The sequence below is a fragment of the Rutidosis leptorrhynchoides genome, chromosome 3 (assembly GCF_046630445.1).
Source record: "Rutidosis leptorrhynchoides isolate AG116_Rl617_1_P2 chromosome 3, CSIRO_AGI_Rlap_v1, whole genome shotgun sequence".
In the NCBI taxonomy this organism is placed as follows: Eukaryota; Viridiplantae; Streptophyta; class Magnoliopsida; order Asterales; family Asteraceae; genus Rutidosis; species Rutidosis leptorrhynchoides.
This window is the reverse complement of record NC_092335.1, coordinates 554,719,194-554,745,688: the sequence shown is the minus strand read 5'-3', so window position 1 is coordinate 554,745,688 and position 26,495 is coordinate 554,719,194. Positions and strand designations below refer to the sequence as shown.

General features: G+C 33.7%; 2 protein-coding genes across 2 annotated transcripts; one reads left to right on the top strand and one right to left on the bottom strand.

Annotated features, from left to right (window-relative positions):
* The first annotated feature begins 13,276 nt into the window (after positions 1–13,276).
* LOC139902043 (F-box/LRR-repeat protein 12-like) lies at positions 13,277–14,290 on the top strand. The gene has a single exon (XM_071884701.1). It carries the CDS (start codon positions 13,277–13,279, stop codon positions 14,288–14,290), a length of 1,014 nt encoding a protein of 337 aa, XP_071740802.1.
* A 7,314-nt stretch (positions 14,291–21,604) lies between these two features.
* LOC139902042 (malonyl-coenzyme A:anthocyanin 3-O-glucoside-6''-O-malonyltransferase-like) lies at positions 21,605–22,954 on the bottom strand. Its single transcript, XM_071884700.1, has one exon. The coding sequence runs from the start codon at positions 22,952–22,954 to the stop codon at positions 21,605–21,607; it is 1,350 nt and encodes a 449-aa protein (XP_071740801.1).
* Positions 22,955–26,495: the final 3,541 nt, after the last annotated feature.

The window sequence follows — 26,495 nt, the reverse complement described above, 5'->3', positions numbered from 1 at the left end:
TATATAATACTTTTGACCCCATATAAGTAGTGCCTCCAAGTCTTTAATGCAAAAACAACCGCGCCTAATTTCAAATCATGCGTCGTATAATTCTGCTCGTGAATCTTCAATTGTCTAGACGCATAAGCAATTACCTTTGTTCGTTGCATTAATACACAATTGAGGCCTTGCTTTGAGGCGTCACAATATATCACAAAATCATCATTCCCTCTAGGCAATGACAATATAGGTGCCGTAGTTAACTTTTTCTTCAACAATTGAAACGTTTTATCCTGCTCATCCTTCCATTCAAATTTCTTCCCTTTATGCATTAATGCAGTCAAGGGTTTTGCTATTTTGGAAAAATCTTGGATGAATCTTCTGTAGTAACCAGCCAATCCTAAAAATTGACGTATATGCTTCGGAGTTTTCGGGGTTTCCCACTTTTCAACAGTTTCAATCTTTGCCGGATCCACTTGAATACCTTCTTTGTTCACTATGTGACCGAGGAATTGAACTTCTTCCAACCAAAATGCACACTTTGAAAATTTAGCGTATAGTTTTTCTTTCCTCAATAACTCTAGCACTTTTCTCAAATGTTCTTCGTGCTCTTGATCATTCTTTGAGTAAATAAGTATGTCATCGATGAAAACAATGACAAACTTGTCAAGGTATGGTCAACACACTCGGTTCATGAGGTCTATGAACACAGCTGGTGCGTTAGTCAACCCAAACGGCATAACCATAAACTCGTAATGACTGTAACGAGTTCTGAAAGTAGTCTTCGGAATATCATCCTCCTTCACCCGCATTTGATGATACCCATAACGTAAAACAATCTTCGAATAAATTGACGAGCCTTGTAGTTGATCAAATAAGTCGTCGATTCTCGGTAGTGGATAACGGTTCTTGATGGTAAGTTTGTTCAACTCTCGGTAGTCGATACACATCCTGAATGTACCATCATTCTTTTTGGCAAACAAAACAGGAGCTCCCCATGGTGATGTACTTGGTCATATAAAACCACGCTCTAAAAGTTCTTGTAGTTGGTTTTGGAGTTCCTTCATTTCACTGGGTGCGAGTCTGTATGGAGCACGAGCTATTGGTGCAGCTCCTGGTACAAGGTCTATTTGAAATTTAATGGATCGGTGTGGAGGTAGTCCCGATAATTCTTTCGGAAATACATCGGGAAATTCTTTTGCGACGGGAACATCATTGATGTTCTTTTCTTCGGATTTGACTTCTTCGATGTGTGCTAGAACGGCATAGCAACCTTTTCTTATTAGTTTTTGCGCCTTCAAATTACTAATATGATTTAACTTCGCGTTGCTCTTTTCTCCGTACACCATTAAGGGTTTTTCTTCTTCTCTACAATGCGAATTGCATTTTTGTAACATACGATCTCTGCTCTCTCCTTTTTCAACCAGTCCATGCCAATTATCACATCAAAACTCCCTAACTCTACTGGTATCAAATCAATCTTAAACGTTTCGCTAACCAGTTTAATTTCTCGATTCCGACATATTTTATCTGCCGAAATTAATTTACCGTTTGCTAATTCGAGTAAAGATTTATTATTCATAGGTATCAATGGACCACTTAATTTAGCACAAAAATCTCTACTCATATAGCTTCTATTCGCACCCGAATTAAATAAAACATAAGCAGGTTTTTCATCAATAAGAAACGTACCCGTAACAAGCTCCGGGTCTTCTTGCGCTTCTGCCGTATTTATATTGAAAACTCTTCCACGGCCCTGTCCATTAGTATTCACCTGATTTGGGCATTCATTTCTGATATGACCGGGCTTCCCATATCCATAACAAATAATGGAGGTATTATTTGTTTCGACATTATTTGTTCCTTTATTCTTGTTAGCCATTGGTCCGTAAACTTCAAACTTCGTCATACCATGACCCTTTCTATTATACTTAGTACACGATGTCGTACAAAGCCCAGTCGGATGGTATCCTTCACACCTCTGGCATGGTTTCTGCCTCTGGTTGTTATTGTTAGGATTGTTGTTGTTGCAGTTGTTGTTATTGTTGGAACGGTTGTTGTAGTTGTTGTAATTGTTGTTGGGATTGTTATTGTTGTTGCGGTTAAAGTTGCAGTTGTGGTGGTAGTTATTACGTTTGTAATTGCGATTATTGTTGTTGTTGTTGTTGTTGTTGTTGTTGTATTGGTGACTCTTGTCACTATTTTCTTCCCACTTCCTCTTGACTTGTTTCGTGTTGGCTTCTTCGGTCGCTTGCTCTTTAATTCTTCCCTCAATTTGATTTATGAGTTTGTGAGCCATTCGACTTGCCTTTTGTATGGAGGCGGGCTCGTGTGAACTCACATCTTCTTAAATCCTTTCTGGTAACCCTTTTACAAATGCGTCGATTTTCTCTTCTTCATCTTCGAAATCTCCCGGACACAATAGGCACAACTCTGTGAATCGTTGTTCATACGTGGTAATATCAAACCCTTGTGTTCGTAACCCTGTAAGCTCTACCTTGAGCTTATTGACCTCGTTTCTGGGATGGTACTGCTCGTTCATTAAGTGTTAGAATGCTGACCACGGTAGTGCGTAAGCAACATCTTGTCCTACCTGCTCTAGATAAGTGTTCCACCATGTTAACGCAGTACCCGTGAAGGTATGCGTAACGTACTTTACTTTGTCTTATTCAGTGCACTTACTTATGGCAAACACCGATTCAACCTTCTCAGTCCACCGTTTTAATCCGACTGGACCCTCGGTTCCATCGAATTCCAAAGGTTTACAGGCAGTGAATTCTTTGTAGGAGCATCCTACACGAGTTCTCGTGGCATTAGTTCCATTGCTGGATTCAGAGTTATTGTTATTTTGCATCGCAGCCTGTACTGCGGCTATGTTTGCTGCAAGGAAAGCACGGAAGTCTTCCTCGCTCATGTTCAAATTCTGACGAGTCGTCGGTGCCATTTCCTTCAAAAATAGCCAAAAGGATTGAGTTAATCATATAGAATATTAAGAGTAGTCAATAGTATTTCGTAGCATAATATGAACTTATTTATGAAAGCTTTTTCTTCATATTAGCGTTTTATAATTTTCCATTCGGGTAGAACCTACCCGTTAAGTTCATACTTAGTAGCTAATATACAATTCAACTACTACAATTCTATATGAAAAACTGATTATAATAATATTTCACATTCAAACTTTTATACAATATTTTACAAACTTACAATACCGCTATTTTACATATAGTATGAAATATAGCACACAATAACTTTGATACAAAACAGTTTCAAAGACAATTCTAGTTAATACACAAGTCGTTCAACAAAGGCAATAAAGACACGTAATTCATAAGTCCGGAAACAAGTCATGCATCCTGGTTTTACTAAGACTACTTCTCATCCTTGGTCTTGTGGAACATAACTGTTGTGGCCGTTGACAAGACATCATGTTGTAACGTCATCAAAGGGACGAGGGTTTCGTAATGTCCAACAGCCCCGTAATAATCTAAAAACCTTGTTTCTCACCCCAACTACTGAATCCGTCACTTGTGGGAAGGTTTTATTTAAAAGTTGTAATCCGATGTTCTTTTTCTCACTTTGGTGAGAAGCGAACATCACTAACCCGTAAGCATAACATGCTTCTTTATATTGCATGTTAGAAGCTCTTTCTAACTTACGAAGTCCTATGTTGGGATATGTTGAGTCAAAATAGGTTCTTAACCCGTAGCGTAAAATTGTATTTGGGTTCCCCGCATTCAACGCTTTAAAGAAAACATGGCGTAACTTACGGTGTCCCCAATGTGATATACCACATCTTTCAAATGAAAGCCTTTTATAAACTAAGGCATGCCTGGAACATTCTTCAAATGTTCTACAAACTAATTTTGCCGTAAATAACTGTGCCGACGAATTCTGACCGACTTTAGACAAGATTTCATCAATCATGTCCCCGGGTAGGTCTTCTAAAATTTTTGGTTGTCTATACTTAACGTCCATTGTGTTTTTATACTGTAAAACAGACGAGAATTAGATTCGTAAAAGATAATTATCAAATAATAGAAGCAATTTTCACATATAACAAGAAAAGTATAAGCACACTTATTTTACATATTTTACATATTTTACACCTCATGATTACAACTCTTTATTCCGACTCACTAGTTTCTTCCTCTTCGGACCTGTTTCGTTTTGCTAATTTTCTAGGGATATATGATGTTCCTCTAATACGAGCCGTTTTTTTCACAAATGGTTTAGAAAAACCTGGTGGCTTAGAGGTTCCCGGGTTATTGTTACAACTTAAGAAATACGGGTGTTGACGATACATATAAAGTTCATCGGGGTTGGAATCAGGTTTCTCTATTTTGATGCCCTTTCCCTTATTATTTTCTTTTTCTTTTTCAAATTGGGTCGAGATAATTTCTATAACATTATCGGAATCCTCATCGGGATCCGATTCATCGGAAAATTGGTAATCTTCCCAATATTTTGCTTCCTCGGTGGAAACACCATTGACCATTATTAATTTTGGTCCATTCGTTGAGGGTTTTCTTTTACTTATATGTTTTTATGTAGTTCCAAATATTTCCTCCTCCGGAACCTCTTCTTCTTCCGGTTCCTCTTCTTCCGATTCCTCTTCGGGAATTTGTGAATCTTCCCAATATATTTTCGACTCTTCATTATTATTAGGTGAGTCGATGGTATTTGTACTAGAGGTAGACATCTATCATACAATATCAAACATGTTAAGAGATTAATATATCACATAATATTTACATGTTACAATTTGTAGTTTCCAACAAAAAAATATTAAGCAATCATTTTTAAAGAAAACACGGTCGAATTCCAGACTCACTAATGCATCCTAACAAACTCGATAAGACACACTAATGCAAATTTTCTGGTTCTCTAAGACCAACGCTCTGATACCAACTGAAATGTCCCGTTCATATTGATTATAAACGTTCTATATTAATTGATTTCGTCGCGAGGTTTTGACCTCTATATGAGACATTTTTCAAAGACTGCATTCATTTTTAAAACAACCATAGCCTTCATTTTATCGATAAAGGTTTAAAAAGCATTACGTAGATTATCAAATAATGATAATCTGAAATATACCGTTTACATACGACCATTACATGATGGTTTACAATAAAAATATATTACATCAAAATAAGTTTCTTGAATGCAGTTTTTACACAATATCATACAAGCATGGACTCCAAATCTTGTCCTTATTTTAGTATGCAACAGCGAAAGCTCTTAATAATCACCTGAGAATAAACATGCTTAAAACATCAACAAAAATGTTGGTGAGTTATAGGTTTTACCTATATATTATCAAATCATAATAATAGACCACAAGATTTCATTTATTCAATAATCTTACACTCGCAAGTGTATAAAAATCATTCTATGATGAACACCTGGTAACCGACATTAACATAATGCATATAGAATATTTCCAGCATACTCGCAAGTATGTCATAAATTGGCAATCGCAATCACCATATAAATCGAAGTACTAAAGCATTCCTATTTCCAGAATGGGGTTTGTTAGGCCCATAGATCTATCTTTAGGATTCGCGTCAATTAGGGGCCATTTCCCTAATTCTTAGGCTACCAGACTTGAAGGGGCAATATTTGGTTTAATAATCCAACCATAGAATGTAGTTTCGCGTACTTGTGTCTATTTTGTAAAACATTTATAAAGCTGCATGTATTCTCATCCCAAAAATATTAGATTTTAAAAGTGAGACTATAACTCACTTTCACAGATTTTTCCTTCGTTGGAAATAAGACTTGGCCACTGGTTGATTCACGAACCTATAACAAATATGTACATATATATCAAAGTATGATTGAAATATATTCACAACATTTTTATTACGTTTTTTATGATTTAATTTTGTTAAGTTAGCAGTCCTCGTTAGTAACCTACAACTAGTTGTCCACAGTTAGATGTACTGAAATAAATCAATATATATTACCTCGAATCAATCCACGACCCAGTGTATACAAGTCTCAGGCTAGATCACAACTCAAAGTATATATATATTTTTGGAACCAACCTCAACCCTGTATAGCTAACTCAAACATTACTGCATATAGAGTGTCTATGGTTGTTCCGAAATATATATATAGATGGTCGATATGATATGTCAAAATATTGCATACGTGTCTATGGTATCCCAAGATTACATAATATGTATAATACAATATAAATTAGTTAGGATATGTTTAGTCTAGATTTGTTATAAAATTTTCGTAGCTACAACAAGTAAAATTTTCCAATTTTGTTTTACCCATAATTTCTTCGTTTTAAATCCGTTTTGAGTGATTCAAGTTGCTATGGTTTCATAATGAACTGTAATTTATGAAACTAAATAGAAAAAGTATAAGTTTATAGTCGGAAATACAGGTTAAAAGTCATTTACTAAAGAGGTAGTCATTTCCGTCGAAAGAACGACATCTTGATGACCATTTTGAAAAACATACTTCCACTTTGAGTTTAACCATGATTTTTGGATATAGTTTCATGTTCATAAGAAAAATCATTTTCCCATAATAACAACTTTTAAATCAAAGTTTATCATAGTTTTTTAATTATCAAACCCAAAACAGCCCGCGGTGTTACTACGACGGCGTATGTCCGGTTTTACGGTGTTCTTCGTGTTTCCAGGTTTTAAATCATTAAGTTAGCATATCATATAGATATATAACATGTTTTTAGTTGATTTTAAAAGTTAATTTAGAAGGATTAACTTTGTTTGCGAACAAGTTTAGAATTAACTAAACTATGTTCTAGTGATTACATGTTCAAATCTTCGAATAAGATAGTTTTATATATATGAATCGAATGATGTTATGAACATCATTACTACCTCAATTTTAGTAGGTAAACCTACTGGAAGTGACAAAAATTGATCTAGCTTCAAAGGATTCTTGGATGGCTTGAAAGTTCTTGAAGTAGAATCATGACACGAAAACAAGTTCAAATAAGATTATCACTCGAAATAAGATTGTTATATTTGTAGAAATTGAATCAAAGTTTGAATATGAGTATTACCTTGAATTAGAGAGATAACCTACTGTAAATAACAAAGGTTTCTTGATCTTGAATGATTACTTGGAATGGATTAGAAAGCTTGGAAGTAATCTTGCAAACTTGAAAGTGTTCTTGATTTTATGAAACTAGAACTTATAGATATATGAAGAAAACTTAGAACTTGAAGATAGAACTTGAGAGAGATCAATTAGATGAAGAAAATTGAAGAATAAAAGTGTTTTTAGGTGTTTTTGGTCGTTGGTATATGGATTAGATATAAAGGATGTGTAAGTTTGTTTTCATGTAAATAATTCATGAATGATTTATAATATTTTTTGTAATTTTGTGAGATATTTCATGCTAGTTTCCAAATGATGGTTCTCACATGTTCAATGACTTACATGGGCTGCTAAGAAGATGATCATTGAAGTGTATATACCAATAGTATATACATCTAGAAGTTGTGTATTGTACGAGTACGAATACGGGTGCATACGAGGAGAATTGTTGATGAAAATGAATGAGGATGTAATTGTAAGCATTTTTGTTAAGTATAAGTACTTTGATATGTGTCTTGAAGTCTTTCAAAAGTGTACAAATACATCTTAATACACTACATGTATATACATTTTAACCGAGTCGTTAAGTCATCGTTAGTCATTACATGTAAGTGTTGTTTTGAAACCTTTAAGTTAACGATCTCATTTAATGTTGTTAACCCATTGTTTATTATATCTAATGAGATGTTAAATTATTATATTATCATGATAACATAATGTATGAATATATCTTAATATGATGTATATACATTAAAATGTCGTTACAATGATAATCGTTACGTATATGTCTCGTTTCGAAATCCTTAAGTTAGTAGTCTTGTTTTTACATATGTAGTTCATTGTTAACACACTTAATGATATATTTAATTATCATTTTATCATGTTAAATATAGTGTAACAATATCTTAATATGATACATATATATTTAGTAAGACATTGTTATAACGATAATCGTTATATATATCGTTTCGTGTTTCTTACCTTAGTAATCTCATTTTTATGTATATAAATCATTGTTAATATACCTAGTGAGATACTTACTTATCATAATATCATGTTAACTACAAATATATCTCCCTATATGTATCATCATATAGTTTTTACAAGTTTTAACGTTCGTGTATCGCCGGTCAACTTGGGTGGTCAATTGTCTACATGAAACTCATTTCAATTAATCAAGTCTTAACAAGTTTGATTGCTTAAAATGTTGGAAACATTTAATCATGCAAATATAGTTTTCATTTAATATATAATCATGGAAAAGTTCGGGTCACTACACTTGGTGACCTTACTCAACCACTTCCCGCAGATATTGCGAATGAGATATGCGCAACCGATGATGCACGGGAAGCGCTAGCTATAGCAAAGAAAGAGGTTGAAAAGATCACCATACAGGCATTGGAAGAGCTCAGCCAACGCGAGGGCGTTACGTTTGCATATATTAAAGCGCTTAAGCTTTAAAATATCTTAAGTAAATTATAAATTTTAATCCCGCAATTATAAATTGCGTTTTTTGTAATTCCACGCGTTTTCATAGCGCGTTTATTAATGAAATCTTTATGTTCCACAGTTTCAACTTGTCTTATTTATATAGCGCTTTACTTTATCATATATTCATAATTTAGACTTGTCCTTTGCAATTTCCAACGTTTATTATTGTGCACATAATAAATATTTACTTTCGCGAAACAATCTATTATATATTATGAATCTTCTAAGTCCGACAAAACGATCCTTAGGTAATTTATTAGCATTGCGAAGCATCTAAGTATGGCAAAATCAAATACTTAGGAAATTTTATTCTTTCGCAACTTTTATTATTTAACACAAGTGGGCAATTTCATCACTTGGTTTTAATCTTGTTATTTCGCAATACACAATCGTATTATTATAGCATTAAGCAGATTGTATCATTGCTTAGCGAAAACAATGCCATCTTATTGAAAATATCTGCAGAGCCTTAGTCATATGTACACAAACATTAATTCAGTGTTACGAAAATTAAGCAATTGTATTCTGCAAAATAATCACTGAGCGTGGCCACACGCAGTGTTCTTGCTTTGTATAGAAACAACCACTAACACTGAAATTAACTTTGCTTTATTCATTACTTGTCCACAATACAAATTTCAGAAAATGAAAATAACATATCGATCATTGATCAAACATGATTAAGCATTCTATCAAAAGGCTTTTATTACAAATATTCACACTATTCATAGTGGACTGAATGTCCCTCAACACCCACACTTTCTCTTACCACAATCATAGCACAAAATGGCTCTACCACCGCAGAAGTTAGCGTGCCAATTCCCTTATTAGCAGAAAACTTAACCATGCAATGTAGAGTAGAAGGTATCGCACCAAACATGCGTAAAGTAGTGCGCCCAAGAATCATATTGAATCGCGACTGATTTCACATTATATAAAGATTCAACAAAGCTTGGTGCCTTAGCGATTCATCACGATCATCTACTAGCTCAATTTGCAATTTCAACTGACCAACAGGCCTAGTTGACTCTCCTGAGAACCTTGCAAGTGAAACCGCAGTAGGTTTCATCAAAGCTTGAATATTTGCGGGCAATTTGCTAAAACATTGCTCATACATTACATCTACACTGCTACCAGTGTCAATATGGACCTTCATAATCACAATGCCGGTGGTCGCAATACGACATGAAACCACCACTGGTTTATCAACATCCGCGGTCAGGCTTGCAGGAGAAAAAGTGATAGAGGGACATTGCCGACTTGTAATTTGTTCAGATATTTGAAATACTGACACTTCTCCCTGTAACTCCACTACATTAATGACCTGAATTTCGCGCTGATTTTCTTTCTTACTTACCATTTTTACTCCTAGATTTTTCACCGCATGAGCTTTTCGCTCAGCCACATTTGGCACCTGCGGAGCATTAGATTCTGCAGACAATATAATCGCATTCGCGATACTTGCAGCACCCTGAGCGTTTAAATGGTCCAGCTTACCTTGCTCATATGCCTCTGCAATCAGCTATGCCAAATCTCTACAACGATTGGTATCATGTCCATAATCATCATAGAAAATACAAAACTTTGATTTGTCTTGCCTATTGTTCTCCGCTAAAGGTTGCGGATCTGGAAAAGATTTAGCAACCCTTTCTTGCAGCAAAATTTTCTTAGGCGTTTTTGTTAGCATCTGAATGATATTAAAAGACTCGTTGTTCCATTTTCGTCTAGAATAGCTATCCCGACGGCCATATCCATGGTTATCATTTTGACCTTGATATCTATCATTGCGCGGGTAACCGCCGCCGTCATTTCGCCGTGGATATCCGGAACCGCGGTAATTATCACCATTGCCATGGCGAAAAGAATCATTGTCATCCCGCCAACTTTTGTCTTTACCCCACCCACATGCAGGGGTTATAGTACTATCTTCTCCACCTCTGAGATAATCATATGTTTCTTGTTGGACCATAGCGAAAGTTGGCGGGACATCTCTTCGCAGTCTTCGCACAAGCGTTGGATGTCGTTGTGGATTAATAGCGTGCAAAAATCCAGAGATTTTTTTATCTTCTTTCAAACTTCGTATCTTTTGGCACTCATAAATGTACCGCTTAAGTAATGCGCTCAAAGTTTCCTTGTTGCCTTGTTTGATATCATGAAATTCTCTATGTGTCTTTTTCTGCGGCAAAAGATTCTGAAACTGCAGCAAAAATTTATCGCGAAGATCGATAAAGCCAATAATACTGCGAGCTTGAAGACTATGAAACCACTCTCTTGCTGACCCTTGTAAAACCATAGGGAATACTCTACACGCAACTTGCTCATCCCAATTATAGGTGCTTACCACCCCTTCGAAGCGTTGCAAAAAATCTAAAGGATCGGTTAAACCCGAGTAAACTCCCAATGTCACCGACACAATAGGCGGTGTAACAATTGGATAATCAAAAATATGCTGGATAAACTTGTCTGCAGCAGTGGTAATTTCAGTCGCCTTTTTTGTGCGAGTATCAGTATTCTCCGCACAAAACTTGGCGATGGGATGAGGGTGAAGCTTCTGATGCTATGCGCAGAGAAAACGCTCAAAATTTCTCAGCGGATGCTTTTAGAAGCATTGCGCCTAAGTCAATGCAACATAAGTTTGAACAACCAAATTTTTTGCAAGATAGGGTGTTGGTGGCCGCCTACGCTTAACATGTGGAATTTTTATAAATTCCTCCGCACTATCTGAATCATCAGAAAATTCACTTTCTTCTCTTGGCGCTTTCACATTCTTTGAATTATAGACAAAATTTAAAACAGCATGTTCTTCTGCATTATCGCTATCACTATCGCGATTTTCAACAACTAAGCGATCAACCTGCGATCCAGAATCATTCAACGGCCATAAGTAAGTTCGCGGTATGCGAGGTTCACGACCAAACTTGGCGTCTTTTTTAGCTTGCTCAATAGCATTGCCAACAACTTTATCCGCCTTTCCAGCCAAAATTCTTAATCGCTTGCCATCAGCGACAGTTTCTTCACGGTGCTGCTGTAAATTTCTACGCGCAACCATTTTTCAGCAGCAACCTTTAGTTGCAAATCAGTATTAGCGGTATTGTCACTAGGCGCTTTAGCTAGCGGTTCTTGCACTGAACTACCCGCGGTAGTATTGACATTTGCCTGGATACTACTTGACAAAGCATTTTGCGAATCGTTAATCAACACATCTGCATTCACAGAACTACCTGCTTGCTTCGCACTAGCCGCCATGTCCGACGATCAAATCAACTAATACGCCTCAGCAACTTCCTGTAAATCATTGTAACAATACACGATGTAAAATTAAACATGTAAATTTGATTGTTTGATAGCACAAAACAAAAAATTTCAAGCTTAATTTCAAAACGTGTCCCATGGATAGCGCCAATTGATCAATCCCTAATTAATAAGTTACTTAATTATGGATTAAGTGCAATGAGATTAAGATGGAGGATGGGATGTTTGATGATTATTTTGGGCCCTGATGATCGTCTTTCACTTTAACTATCAAGTGATCAACCACCCCGACCCGGTCTTGATTGTTAATTAGCATGATTCACCTTGACACGATGTAAAAATTCCTTGGGCGAGATCACAAGAGAAAATTACAAAGGTTCAGGCAAATGGCAGAGAATTAACAACCTATAAATGAGAGGTCAAGCTCCCTATTTATAGTATTCGAAATATCCGTGGTCTGCGGATTGTTTAACTATCCGCGAAAACTTAGCGGAATAAACCACAGTCTTTTATTAACGCGGAACCTGATCCGCTATCTTTATTCTCAGCGAATATTCCAAGCCTATTGATTATAGTTCGCGTAACTTCTGTTTTTAGCCTTTAACGAATAAAATATACATATACAATGCTATGTATATGATCATATAGTCTCACTTTTAAACCGTAAAATGTTCCGCGAAGTAGTCACCGGAGAACTTTTTTATCAGGGGTACCGGGTGCAACAACAAATCCCAAATCCGACCCGGATAATGCGGTTCTTAAAAGGGCGGTATAGGTGTCGGATGATGATGAGGTGTCTTCACCGCGGGTGGCGGAGGATGGCGGCGGTGGTGGCGGCGGGGAAATGTTGAAGAAGTCGAAATTGGATGCGGATCGACAGGGGATAAATCGGTCATTGTTGTGATCAGAGAAGATTGAAAAGAAGTGAATGTTGTAGGGTTGAAGGGAAAAGGATAATATGACGCACAAATTGGGTACTTAATGAAATTTGACTGCTTGTTAGTTTTTGGGACTAATCGCATAATAAGTGCAAACATTAGAGCCATTCTCGTCAAAAAAAACACCTTAGGTCTATTTGTGCAATTTCCAACAAATTTAGGGACTAACAACATAATTTTGTCGAGGTCTAAATTTGATAAATTTCAGGACTAAAATTGTGAACAAATAAAATAGAAGTATACATATTCTCTGAATTTTAAAAAGCCCATGGAAGAAATTCTACATATAAATCCAATTGTGAACAAGTCTCTAGACTCTACGAATACATAGGCGCTTTCAGTGGCATCATTGTTAAGGCTACCGATTTAAAGAATACAATCAATCATATAGGTGATGTTATATTTTTTTACTACATTAATTGATTTTGGTAATAATAATTAATGTATTGTTTGTACCTTTATTCTTTCTGATTTACAGTAATGCATGATATATGATTGATCAAGATTTAAGCGTTATCAACACATAAATGGGTTTAAGTTATGGAAAGCATATCATGTGTATTACACAACTTCCTGATGACCCTTTGTGCCCGATTTATCAAAAATTAAACAATGTGAGTGATCGAAAATCTTTTAGCCGAACTTGTCATCGTTTTCTTGAAATCGTAATTTTGAATAGTAAATATTTTGATGGTTACAGCCCATCAAACAAATTGCGCAAGTTATACAACCGTGATGCAATATTTCTTGATAAATCTCTAAACATTTTTTGTCGTTTTCACTCACCTTCATTGTTATCGGTTGTTAATCTTTCTTATTGTGCCATTACGGACAATGGATTAAAAACGTTAACAAAATATTGTAAATCAATAACAACCATAAGTCTTCTCTGTTGCCATCGAATAACAAACAACGGAATTTGGTTTCTTAGCCGAAATTGCCCTCAACTTCGAGCACTCAAAATAACTGGTTGTGATAAAGTTGTTGGTGTAAGATCCCAGAGTATTTCACCAACTTTGGCTTATTTAAAAGCAGATTCTCATGTCCTTTATCCGACTGGATTTTTAAGCGGAGGTGGTCTCCAGTATCTAGAAGTTACTTATTCCGATAAACATTGTATGAATACTCATGAACGTGGTTTGGCGGCAATTGGTTCTGGCATTGCTAAATATATTAAAATTATTGACTTTTCAAAATGCTCTTTTGTTACGGATGATTGCATGATGAAAATCTCAATAGGGTGTCCTACTCTGCAAGAATTAAACTTATCATATTGTCATAATATAGGGCTCCCTAGTTGGGAATCGATTGGATTGCGTTGTAAAAATATGGAGAGACTACATGTGAACTACTACGCGAACCTTTGTGACAGAGGATTACTAGCTTTGGGTAACGGCTGCAAATCATTATCGGTGTTATACATGACAATGTGCGTGGGCGTTACTACATCTGCGAAAAACATATTTAAGATACAGAGAAGGGATGTCAAGATAGAAGAGAGATTTGGGATAACAAATTTCCCAAGTTGGATAGAGATATAATGGGCCATAGTGACCAGCTAAAAATAGACTACAACTACTGGTATGTTTATGCTATTTGTTGGAAAATTTAAGTGATTTATTAGAAAATCAATTAAATATGATGTGTGAATTAAATTGATGTTAAATAATATGGTTAAATGTTACAATTATTGTGACTTTTCATATCTTTAACTTGTCAATAATGATGACACTTTTATTGTCATTAAGTCACATCTTTTGGTGTTCCTCATGGCATATATAGGGATTGTTGGAAAATTTAATTGATTTATTAGAAAATCAATTAAATATGATGTGTGAATTAAATTGATGTTAAATAATATGGTTAAATGTTACAATTATTGCGACTTTTCATATCTTTAACTTGTCAATAATGATGACACTTTTATTGTCATTAAGTCACCATCTTTTGGTTTTCCTCATGGCATATATGAATAGAGATTGTAGTCTCTGGTTGAAGACATAGAAAATTGGCTCATGAAAACAAAAAGCACACACAATCGAAGTTCACGTAAGATTTGGTTAGCACAGTGTTCATCAATTTTCGACAAGGAAATTGTTAATCTTACAAAGAGCTTTTCAAGATAACATTTTCAGGCATGTGGTTAAGTCCGGAAGTATAACTATATCGACCGTTGTATCGACCGTTGTACCCTGGGAAACAGACGACGTGTAGACGGCGAATCTGTTTTAAGGGAACCGTGTCAAACACGGGTCTCGGTTTGTTGTTGAATATCTTTCGGCTTCTCTTCGTGATATCATTTCCATTATACGCTTTTCAAGGTATGTCTATTTCATTATATTTGATTTGTTTATTATAACGAATATATTGTTTTAATATATTTTTGGGTACTATATTTTCTACACTATTTAAGCACTTCATTTGCGTTCTCACGTATTTATGACTTTTAGAACTTCAACTGTTCATTTGGGTTTTGATTTTTGACTTTGCGATTGATTCTGATACATATTTTGTTTTTCTAATCTTTTTTTGAGTATGTTTTATTTGTTATATCGAATTGAATGAATTGATATTGATGATGTATTACTAGAGGTGGACTACTTGTCCCATATCAGTCAAAAAGCTTCGACACAGCCCGTGGTTTCCTTCCGACATAGTGTCGTCCGGAAAAGTTTTTGTTAAACTTTTCAGAAAAGCTGGCCAAAAAGTAGATTTATTTGTCGTTTACTGAACTTTTTCGGACGATGTCTTTCGGAAAAGCGTCGTCCGATTTTGTGAACTTCTTGTAGTGTGGCTTCACTTCTAGTGAGCTTAGTCAGTAACTCCTGACCGCGGTTAAAAAAGGTTCGACTTAGCCGAGTCTGGTTTGGCCTTGTAGTCCCTAAACATAGCCAAACTCATGTACACAAATTTTAATTTGAAATGTACATGACATATATATAAACGAAATTTTAACCCCAAATAATAAATATGCATTGCAACACTTTTTAATTTCAACAAGTTAAATCTGTTATCAGACTTTTGATATGACTCATCGTTTATTGTTAGTCTAAACCAGATAGCCTTTTTGATGCTCCCCTTTGTGAATCTACTAGATTTTAAGAGCCCGTGCGTTGCACGGTAGCTCTAAAAAATAGTTTTCCTAATCGTTAATATTTGTACAACATTGTTTGTTGTTAATAGCAGTTTTATGACAAAACACTTTATTATAATGTATATGCATTGAAATTAAAGAAATGTTAAAAATGAGTTATTGATAGTTGTTCTAAACTAAAATAGGTAAAAACAGACTGATACAATTTTGTGACAAGTTTTCAGCAAAATCGAAGTTCCAAGTGTAGCATTTGATGTAGAAAGTATGGTAATGAATGATGAGTTATGATCTTGTATTTCAATGTGATTGTTTTCGCTACGACCATAAAAAATGAGTTATGATCTTGTATTTCAACGAAAAATATTTGTATGTTACACTTACAAATGACGAAACAGTATACTAATAATATATGTATTGAAACCAAATTTATTGTATATTTATGTATCGTAAACGCTATGAATGAATATATTGAAAATTATACAATGTGCATACCCAGTTTGATGGATTGAAAATTATACTTGAAACCTCAAATCCTACATAAAATTGACAAATTATTATATAGATAATAGATAATAACAGACACTTATAGGTTGCACAATATTTTCCAGAATTATTCATATCACACCTTTTATCAATGTATAATATCACCACAACCACCAAAACAACTATTATTACCAATTCTCACATTTATGATAAGCCCTTCCAACTGCATTACCAGAAAATACTTCGTATTATTACCACAATATATACACTTTGATCAAACCAACAACCCATAAACATGCTCCCATTTAGTGTAGGCCCTTGAGCAATAGTTAAGTCAATAACAGAACCACCCATAAACATTCTTTGAGGCAAAATTGTAGAAACATCCTGAATAGTTATTATATAAAAACCTATATTTATTATTTTGACGATATACATTGTAGTACTCTGTTAATAAACTCTGAGTTTTTGAAATACGATCGGTGAAAGGGCTGTTGGAACATAAACGTTCCTTCTTGCTTATATTCATATTGACTATTAAAACATGCTCACAACATACTCAAAATATATATAATATAAATTGAATTGAAAGCAAAAGAACTCGGCAGACTACATTTTCAATACTCTTTACTTTCCATTCCATAAAATGAATTACAATATTTATAATACTAACTAACAAGTACGGTTACTTGCAAACAAATAAAGATCACATATCCTAACCTCCACTACCCACGTACTACTTAAATGATAGGAATTAAACACTCCACTTTCTCCTAAAAACTTGGTCAACATGAGACCCACTTCATTGCTAGCTAATTAACTACCAAAACTTTACTTACTAAACTACATACTTACGTGCATGTATTAACCATCAACCCATGTTCCAATTTTGATGGTAACTAATATAACCCATTTTATTTTTTGACCATTAGAATTACCTAACAAGGGCTTAATGTGATTTAATCATAAACCTGATGATGATAGTATCCTTGACATCACAAATGATTTAACGAACGAAACCGTAAAAGTACCTAAAAATATTGAAGATAAATCTGAGAGTAGAATGATGGTGATTGCAATAATTGAGAAATCGAGAAAATCGAAATTGAATAAGTTCCTATGAACTTCATAGCTTGAATCTTTGTGAAAGGGATAGACGACATCATCATTCACGTCTGGATGATGAATAAAATCCTTGAAACACTCACTCGATTCGTAATATACTATAATAACAATCAACCTTTTAATTATATGGATCAACATAAGTATTTCCAAGTTGCAAAATAAATTAAGTATTTGTAGACCAACTTCACATTGAAGAATGTCACCAAGCAAGAAGACACATATATTCCTTTCTTACTATAGATGGTCAATCAAATTCATTTTAGGCTTGAATTGCATAGAGTGACAAGCCAGGCTCATTTACTAAAACCCCCTAAGATTTGTTCCTGTAGCACTTTACCAATAGCTCAACTAAGTAAAAGTGCAAATAAGTTCACATATTCCATTTTTACTTATATCTATCATTATAACATTACTTCAAAAGAAGTAATAGTAGCGTTACATGATAAATGTCATACAATAATCATATCTTGACAATCACAGCATCACCAGTAACAATAACAAAACGAAATAGTGAAGTAGTAATTTTAAATCCCTTTAAAGGATTAACCATGATCACTTGAAAAACTCAAAGTTATGGTATTACAACGACATGTAAAAGACATACATACATTTTAACAGTAAATAGTAAAAATAGCATGACCGATATCATTATTTAACATTCAACTCACAAATCACAGCGTTACAAATTTTTAACTACAAATAATAAATTTAATTTAAAGAAGTTAACTAAATGATACATAAGGAACAAAAATTTACCTGTTCATCCATTACAATCGCTTGATACAATATCAGCTTCATATCCATGTCCATCTTGAACCTTCAACAGCGACAATTTCACTTTGATCCGAATTATGTTATTGACCAATAGCTATAACAGAAAGATTAAGATTAACATTAACATTAACATAATAATTCAAAGAATGATAATTAAGATTAAGAATAATAATATCAAGGTAGTAGTAATTTGTTAAAACATCTACTGGTTGTTTAAACTCAAGGATTGATCATTGTATGTCATGTAAATCGTATAGTGCAATGTAATCGGAAACGGAGAAGCACAAAGAAGACAATTGATTTCAATAAATCTTACTGATTAGAGATAGTCAAGCGGATACTACCGAATGTAATCGTATACTACCGAATTTCTGTTAAATCAGAAATAGTCAAGCGGAATACCTGTCAAATAAGAAATAGTAAATAACAGTAGTAAAGAAAAATAAGAAGATAATAAGATCATTAGTGTAGATCTATTTTTTTGTTGACAAAGTAGATTTACTGTCAAACGACCTATTTGAACTTGCCTTAAAGAAATTACTATTGTTTCGACCCATTACCCAGACTGCCCATATTGGCACGAAGAACAGGGAACAATTACATTTCAAATTAAACAAAGCTCAAGCATATCACATTGATCTTGTTAGCATCTTAAAATCGAGTGTCAACTCACAATAATGTAATCTCATCTAAACTAAAACCAAATCCAGATTCAATAAGTCAATAACAACATTCCACAATTCATACCCAAAAAGGAAGTATTAAAAAACAATCACTAAATAATCACAATCATGATACAACATAAAAAACCAAATTAAGATAACATTGAGTCAAGAAGAACAGTCCACATTGCACATATACTATGCTAATACAAATGTAAAACACTTTTATACGCTATTCTAATAAGGTACTTCAAATCCCAAAAATCATTTTTCAATGCAATTTAATGGTCAAGTTATAAATATATAAAAATATCACCATAAAAACTTATACACAAAATTAGGCTCTATTTCCAGCTAACAGTACACACGAACATAAACCATCTTGAAAACATTATAGTGCACATCAACTATATCTACCATTACCCAATTTGACACCAATAAAAGGGTCCAAATGGGTGAATCTGCTTTGCACTCTATAACATCCAAACCACAATCATTTCCATTATGTTTATTGATAATTCGAAACTTGATCAGGTATTGTTTATGAGACTTTTGATTGTTACAGATATCTTAAACTTGATCAAGTCCACAACAACTTTAAATCCCCCTTCAGAAATTTCTTAAAGAATACTGCTAAGTAGACTTACATCACGCATATTCGGATTTACGTGATTGTAACGATTAAAAACTACGGTAGTAAGTGAGCGATAAATGTATAACTAAATAACTATAATAATAACAACAACGATTTCAGGTCACATTGACCTTTACGAGCTTGAAATATTGACTTACCTTTTAGTTGTCCGAGCAGCATTAGAGAGTATATAATGTTACCTGCAACGGTTGCGTTCTTTAGTTGGTTAAATGGTTTAAACTCAAAGTAGCATTATGAAAATGGTGATGCTCGTATGTTTTGGAAGTTTGTATACCTGCCTGTCAATTCCTAAATACTCGTTCTAAGGTGAAGAAGTTTTGACCCTTTTGAAATGGTTAAGATATTCATCAAATCAAAGTACTGTACAGAATCAATATTGTGGCATAAATGAACATTCAAATTTAGATACTAACTTATAAATACACCAAGTACTTTAAAACAGGACAATACCTAAAAAATTGTTACTGGCTTTTCCAGAACTGGATGGCCAACTTGCAGATTCCTTAACCTTGGCGTATTGCAGATTAACATTAAATACCTGCCATAAAAATAGATTAAACATTAGTATTGAAGTGCAAGCTAATGATGTGAACATGTAATCTTGCATCAATTCAAGTGTAGGCAGCTGTTGTTTTTAAAATTGAAAGAACATTTATACGAATAGAAGATAAAGACGAACCGAGAATGGAGACCAGCTGAAGATTAAATCATGAAACAATGATGTCAACGATTTGAGTTAAATTGCCTCAACCCAAATCTTCACTTGATCTGAAAAATGGGAAAATAGGTCATAATCACGAATACCGATTGAAAACGACTAAACAATTACTGAAAGTAAACAATTATAAGACTATTATATGGAAGCTGAATCCCTTTTGTTTGCAACTCCATTGATAGATTATCTACAACTCTAGTTTTCTATGCATTCCATGCCTCAGTGTGAAATAACAACCTGCCATTTTTTGAAATTTATTATATTTACTTTTAAAATTCCAAAAAACAATTCATATGAAAGTTGTATACGTAGTATCTCTTTAATTGATTATGTGCTAAATCATACACAGTTAACAAAATAACATTTTGAGGATAAAACGACTTACCAAGCAAAATTACATTACATTAAAAATAACTAACAAATTGAATGATAACAACATAACTACGACATATGCTTGTTAGGGAGATGATTACTGAACCTATTTTTTCTATATTCTGTAATTAGTAAAAAAAAAAACTGATATTTTGAGTAGTATGAACTGAGTTATTATCGTTTTAAAATATCTTATAGCAAGTAACTTCAAAAATTTTGGAGATTATAATTATAAAATAAGCATAACACCTTGATTAAAGAAGATGAACAACCGGTCTGCAAATGGATTTGAAAAGTTGAAAGTGAAAACCCAATCTGAAAACCTAAATACAAATTGATACACACATACAAATTAATATCATATCCAAAACCCAAATAAGCATAATACCTTGATTAAAGAAGATGAACAGCCGAATCAGCCACCACCACTGCGTCCGCCGCCGAATCGAACACTGGTCCACTACGACAACCGAAACCGCCACGTCTTAAGGTCGCATACCTTGTTTCAATTTGTTAAATCGCTTCTGTTTTTATGGTCGATAGACAAGAATTAGATGTCAGGAAAAAAACCACATTACCCAAAATTTATACCATATGATTCGTAAAATTGTAACAAAAAAAATTAGTTGTAGTGTGGAGTTCGATTACGCCAAATTACGGTCATTTTCGCCGGCGAAAGGGTTAGGGTTTATGAGGTTATAAGAGAGAGAGATGATTTGGGGAACGGTTTCCTTTTTCTATTTTATTCTATTTTAAATGCATAATTTTTGTTAACGGTGGTATAATGTCGTGTGTGATTGGTACAGGTGTAAAATTTTTAGGATTAACCTAATTAATCAGTAATTATCAGTAAATTACACGTGGAGGGAATTTGTCAGGATGAATGTCAAACTGACATGTCAGATGTAACCCATGTGGTTTGTAAGATGTAGAGATATATTTCTTGTATTGTATGCTTGTCGGATCAAGGAAATATTAGAGTTCTAGCCCTTCGTTGAACACATGAACAAAGAGTTGCATTTCGGCAACCGTAAGAGAAATACCAATCTCTAAATCTTGGTTACACTCTTTGGATGCATAAATAGATACGTTTAGACCATAACCATCTGAAACTAATTCCAACTTTTTAGGTTTTCCCCAACCAAAATCCATATCATAAAAAACAAATTTCGATGTTCCTGAAATTGATATCATCGATCTTGGCATTTCGTCGAAGTTAAATGTTGAATAATCATTCACCAGTTGATCCTTTTCAGCTAACTCTTTGTGTAAATTATCTCCGAGTATTTTCGCAGCATTTATAATTCCTTGATTTCCCGTTATAAGGCTAGTTTTCGCGATACTTATACACAGCCTAATACAATTACCAAAATATGAAGCCGGAATAGGTGGATCCAAACGTTTCCTACATTCTATAGGGATGTAAAACATTTGTTTTTCATCGTTGCGTGTTTTAGCCACACAACACCAAATATAAGCGCAAACAACAATAAAAGATGATATATGTGACGATGTTGTTGGTATTTGGGACAAAACCCTATTTTTCAACCTATAAATAACGGTTCGTGTCAACACAAATGTTGCACGAACCTTATCGGTTGCAGATAGGTTACTAGGTTTATATTCTTGACTGAAAAAAGCCTCGATGTTGGCATATTTTAAAAAACTTTTATCGAGTTCGGGATAGTTCACCAATCTATCGTACATTGGTAACGTTCCATTAGCTAAAAACGCGTCGTTTGTACCACATCGAGCAATTGATGTCCATGCCTTCAAGAAATAAAAAAGTGTGTTAGCATCTCCTAGACTATGGTGACGTGCCATTCCTATAGAGAAACCGTTACTTGGAAAAACTGTCACTTGAAGCGAGAAAGTTGCGAGTTTTATGTAATCGGATGTTTTATAAGTGGTTTCTTCAAGTTGAGGTATAAGAAGGTTAAACTCATCACAATTTCGAGGATGGTTTCCTGTAAGATGATCGAAATCAAGATTACATTCGGCGATTGTGAACTTGACAAAATCACCATCAATGTAACGAATTTCGGGAAGTTTTTTAGTAGAAGAAGGAAATATAAATAAATTGCCTGCAAAAGGGAAGAAATGTTGAAGGGTAATTGATATAGAGTGTTTAAGGGTGGGAACAATAGTGTGAATGAAATGAGTTTTGGTGAGTGGAAGTGTATAGAAATACAAATTGTTAACCGCAGGTAAATCAAGAAAAAGTATGTCGTAGAAAGTCAACGGCAATGACTTGTTGACTACGGTGGCCGGAGGTGGTGATACTTGGTTCGCTTCAAGAATGGTTAAGACGGGAAGGGAAGCCATTTGATGCATAAGTAAACTGATGTCCTACAATGAGTCTGAGTTATTATATAGATGAAAGGATGAGAAAAGTTAAAAACAAAAATATACAAACTGTTAGTGTTAGTTTTTCAATAGTTGAGGTGAGGTCTCATGTTCAAATCTTACTCATAGCGTTTCTTGGGGTGGATACGGTAAAGAGTTGATAAACGAATATGAGGTAACCTAATTAAGTCGCATACATTAAAGTAAAAATAGTCTCACTCCAAATAGTGTCTTGTTTAGTGTAGTTTTTGTCTTTTTGTCTATATTACTCCTTGTAATAAGGGGATCTTATAAGTTATTTTTTTATTTTTTCCCAAAGACTGTTAGTTTGTTCTGTTTTGTGTTATCCATTGTGGCCGATTTATTGTGACGACATGAACAATAATTTCTGTTTTGTGGCAATTCAAAAGAGAAATATTCTACACCTGAAAAAAAAAACGACTAATAAGAACAAATTAAACACAATAATAAGCGTTAGAATTTAGAGCATATGAACAAGAAGACTAAAATACAAGATAAAGAAACACCTCAGACGAAATATTTTTTACCTTTTTCCAATTCTTTTCCTTTCTTTTCAAATAAAACCCCCGGAACATAACGTAAAATATCGTAATTGACCAACTTAATATTTTTAGTAGTACAATGTTAAGGGTAGCTTTAAGAAATTAATATTATAAATAATATTTATAGTTTACATTTAATTCAACTGAGTTCATATAGTAAATAATATTTATAGTTTACATTTAATTCAACTGAGTTCATATAGTAAGTTTAAACGTAGCTTTTAGGACTACGTTTAACATTGTCTATTTTGGTATTATAATTGTCAGTCACTTATACTCGCATTAATCAATTTAAGAGTGTTAAAGATGCGGGTCTGGACTCAAATTTTACCAGGTAATGCAACACATTTGTAGTTTCTTTGGGTTGTGTATTGCAATAACATGGTGAATCGTGATTCATTCTTTGAATCGTGATTCATTCTTTCTTGCCACAAGAATTAGTAATCTTCCCATGTTACATGATTTTTGAATCTAAGTCAAAGAAATCTTGTACAATGTGGGGGGTTATTAGATAAACAACTGCATTGTATGAACAGAGCATGTGTTAAATCTCAAATTTACATATATTTTTTTAACGGCGATATCGACATCGAATACTCTCATTTGTCACCCACAAACACGTTAGGAGGAATTCGCGACGATGTTGGCAGTACCATCGAAGGTTGGGAAAACCCCCCAGAGACCTTCCCAAATCGCATTGATGTTGGCAGTACCATCAAAGGTTGGAAACTCCCTGCTTGGAGTGAGAATTGAACCTGGGTTGGTAGTACCCCAAGTTGAATCTCACCCCATACCACTCAAGCCAAGCTTCGGTGGTTCTCAAATTTACATATGAACATACATAATCAGGGCCACATGTTTATACACATGAACATACACTGACTATGATTGAACGTAAATGCACGCTTCTGTAACGCTGCCTAAACAAACGGCCTTTTGCCTTATAAAGGTAAAAATCTGTGTAAATTTACAGTAACATCTTTCTTCGGCCTTCTGTAACGTTGCCTAAACAAACGGCCTTCTGTAATGCTTCGAGCGTTTTTTTCCATAAGATCTAGCTCGATTTAGAGTTTAGGGTTTAGGGCTTAGGGTTTTAGGTTTAATTTTAAACCCTAAACCCTAAGCCCTAAACCATAAACCCTAAACTCTAAACCGTTCGTGTTAAAAATTCAATCTAAACCCTAATTTCTAAAACCTAAACCCTAATTTCTAAATCCAAAACCCTAATTTCTAAACCCTAATAGCTAAACCCTAATTTTTAACCCCTAATTTCTAAACCCTAATCTTTAAACCCTAATTTTTAAACCCTAAAAAACAAACCTAGAAGCAAAATATTCATTGCAATGAATGTTATCATTTATTTCTCCAAGCGTTTTCCCGCCAAAATAATAAAATTCATCACGAAGTGTCTTTTTTAAATCTTCATATTTTCATGTTATCTTGATACTTGAAATTTTTTTTTCAAAAAAACGAAAAAAATCTACTTCCCCTCAAAAAAGTGCTTCCCTTATATATATATATATATATATATATATATATATATATATATATATATATATATATATATATATATATATATATATATATAGGGGTAGGATCAAGAGGGAAGTAACCAATCGGGGGGAAGCAAATTTGTTTTTTTTTCGTTTTTTGAAAAAACTTTGTTCACGAACATTATAGATGAGGTGAAAATATGAACATTTAGTAGAGACACTTTGTGATAAATGTTTTTATTTTGGCGGGAAAACGCTCGAAGAAGTAAAATATAACAATTATCGTGTTTTTCGAGCGTATTTTGAGGTTTTAGATATTAGGGTTTAGATATTAGGGTTTATAGAGTTTAGATATTAGGGTTTAGAAATTTAGGGTTTAGGGTTTAGATTTAGGGTTTAGATTTAGGATTTAGATTGAGTTTTTAACACGAACGGTTTAGAGTTTAGGGTTTAGGGTTTGGGGTTTGGTGTTTTGGGTTTATGGAATAAACCCAAAACACCAAACCCTAAACCCTAAACTCTAAATCGGGCTAAATTTTACTTCACAAAACATGGAAAAAAACGTTCATATTCTTCACGAACAATATTATCTTGAATGTTATTTTTGTCGATCGTTTTCCCGCATAAATAATAACATTCATCACGAATTGTCTCTTCTAAATGTTCATATTTTCGTGTGATTTTGATGCCGGAAAATTTTTTTTGAAAAAAAAAACGAAATTTGTTTTTTTGCTTCCCCCCGCTTCTCCCGATTGGTTACTTTCCCATTGATCCTGCCCCTATATATATATATATATATATATATATATATATATATATATATATATATATATATATATATATATATATATATATATATATATATATATATATATATAGTGGACCAATCCATGGATAAGCACTAAATGGGGCACAAACTGGATAAGTAAAATTTCAAAAATTTTTTTTTAAAAAAAACGATCCTTTAATATGCAAATAGAAGAAAACGAAAAAATTTTAAAAAGTTTTTTAACAAAATCGTTCGAAAATCGATGATGAATGGTAAACATCGATGATGAATGGTAAAAATTGATGATGAATGGTAAAATTAACCATTCATCTAGTTAATTATCATTCATTTTTGTTCGCGATGAATGATAAAATTAATCAATGCTAAAAAAAAGCAGATGAATGGTTAATTTAACCATTCATCTGTTTATGATGAATGATAAAAAAACAGATGAATGGTTAATTTAACCATTCATCTGATTTTTTTAGCATTGATTAATTTTATCATTCATCGTAAACAAGATGAATGATAAATTAACCCGATGAATGGTTAATTTTACCATTCATCATCGATTTTTGAAAGATTTTGAACTTTTTTTTTATGAAAAAAATTGATTAGAGGTGCATTTTAATGTAGATTTATGAATGTAAAAAAAAAATTCATAAAAAAAATTTTATTTTGCTTATCCCGTTTGT

What these genes read in the sequence shown, in the direction of transcription:
- LOC139902043 (XM_071884701.1), top strand. Translation starts at nt 13,277, where the DNA reads ATGGGTTTAAGTTATGGAAAGCATATCATGTGTATTACACAACTTCCT.
- LOC139902042 (XM_071884700.1), bottom strand. Translation starts at nt 22,954, where the DNA reads ATGGCTTCCCTTCCCGTCTTAACCATTCTTGAAGCGAACCAAGTATCA.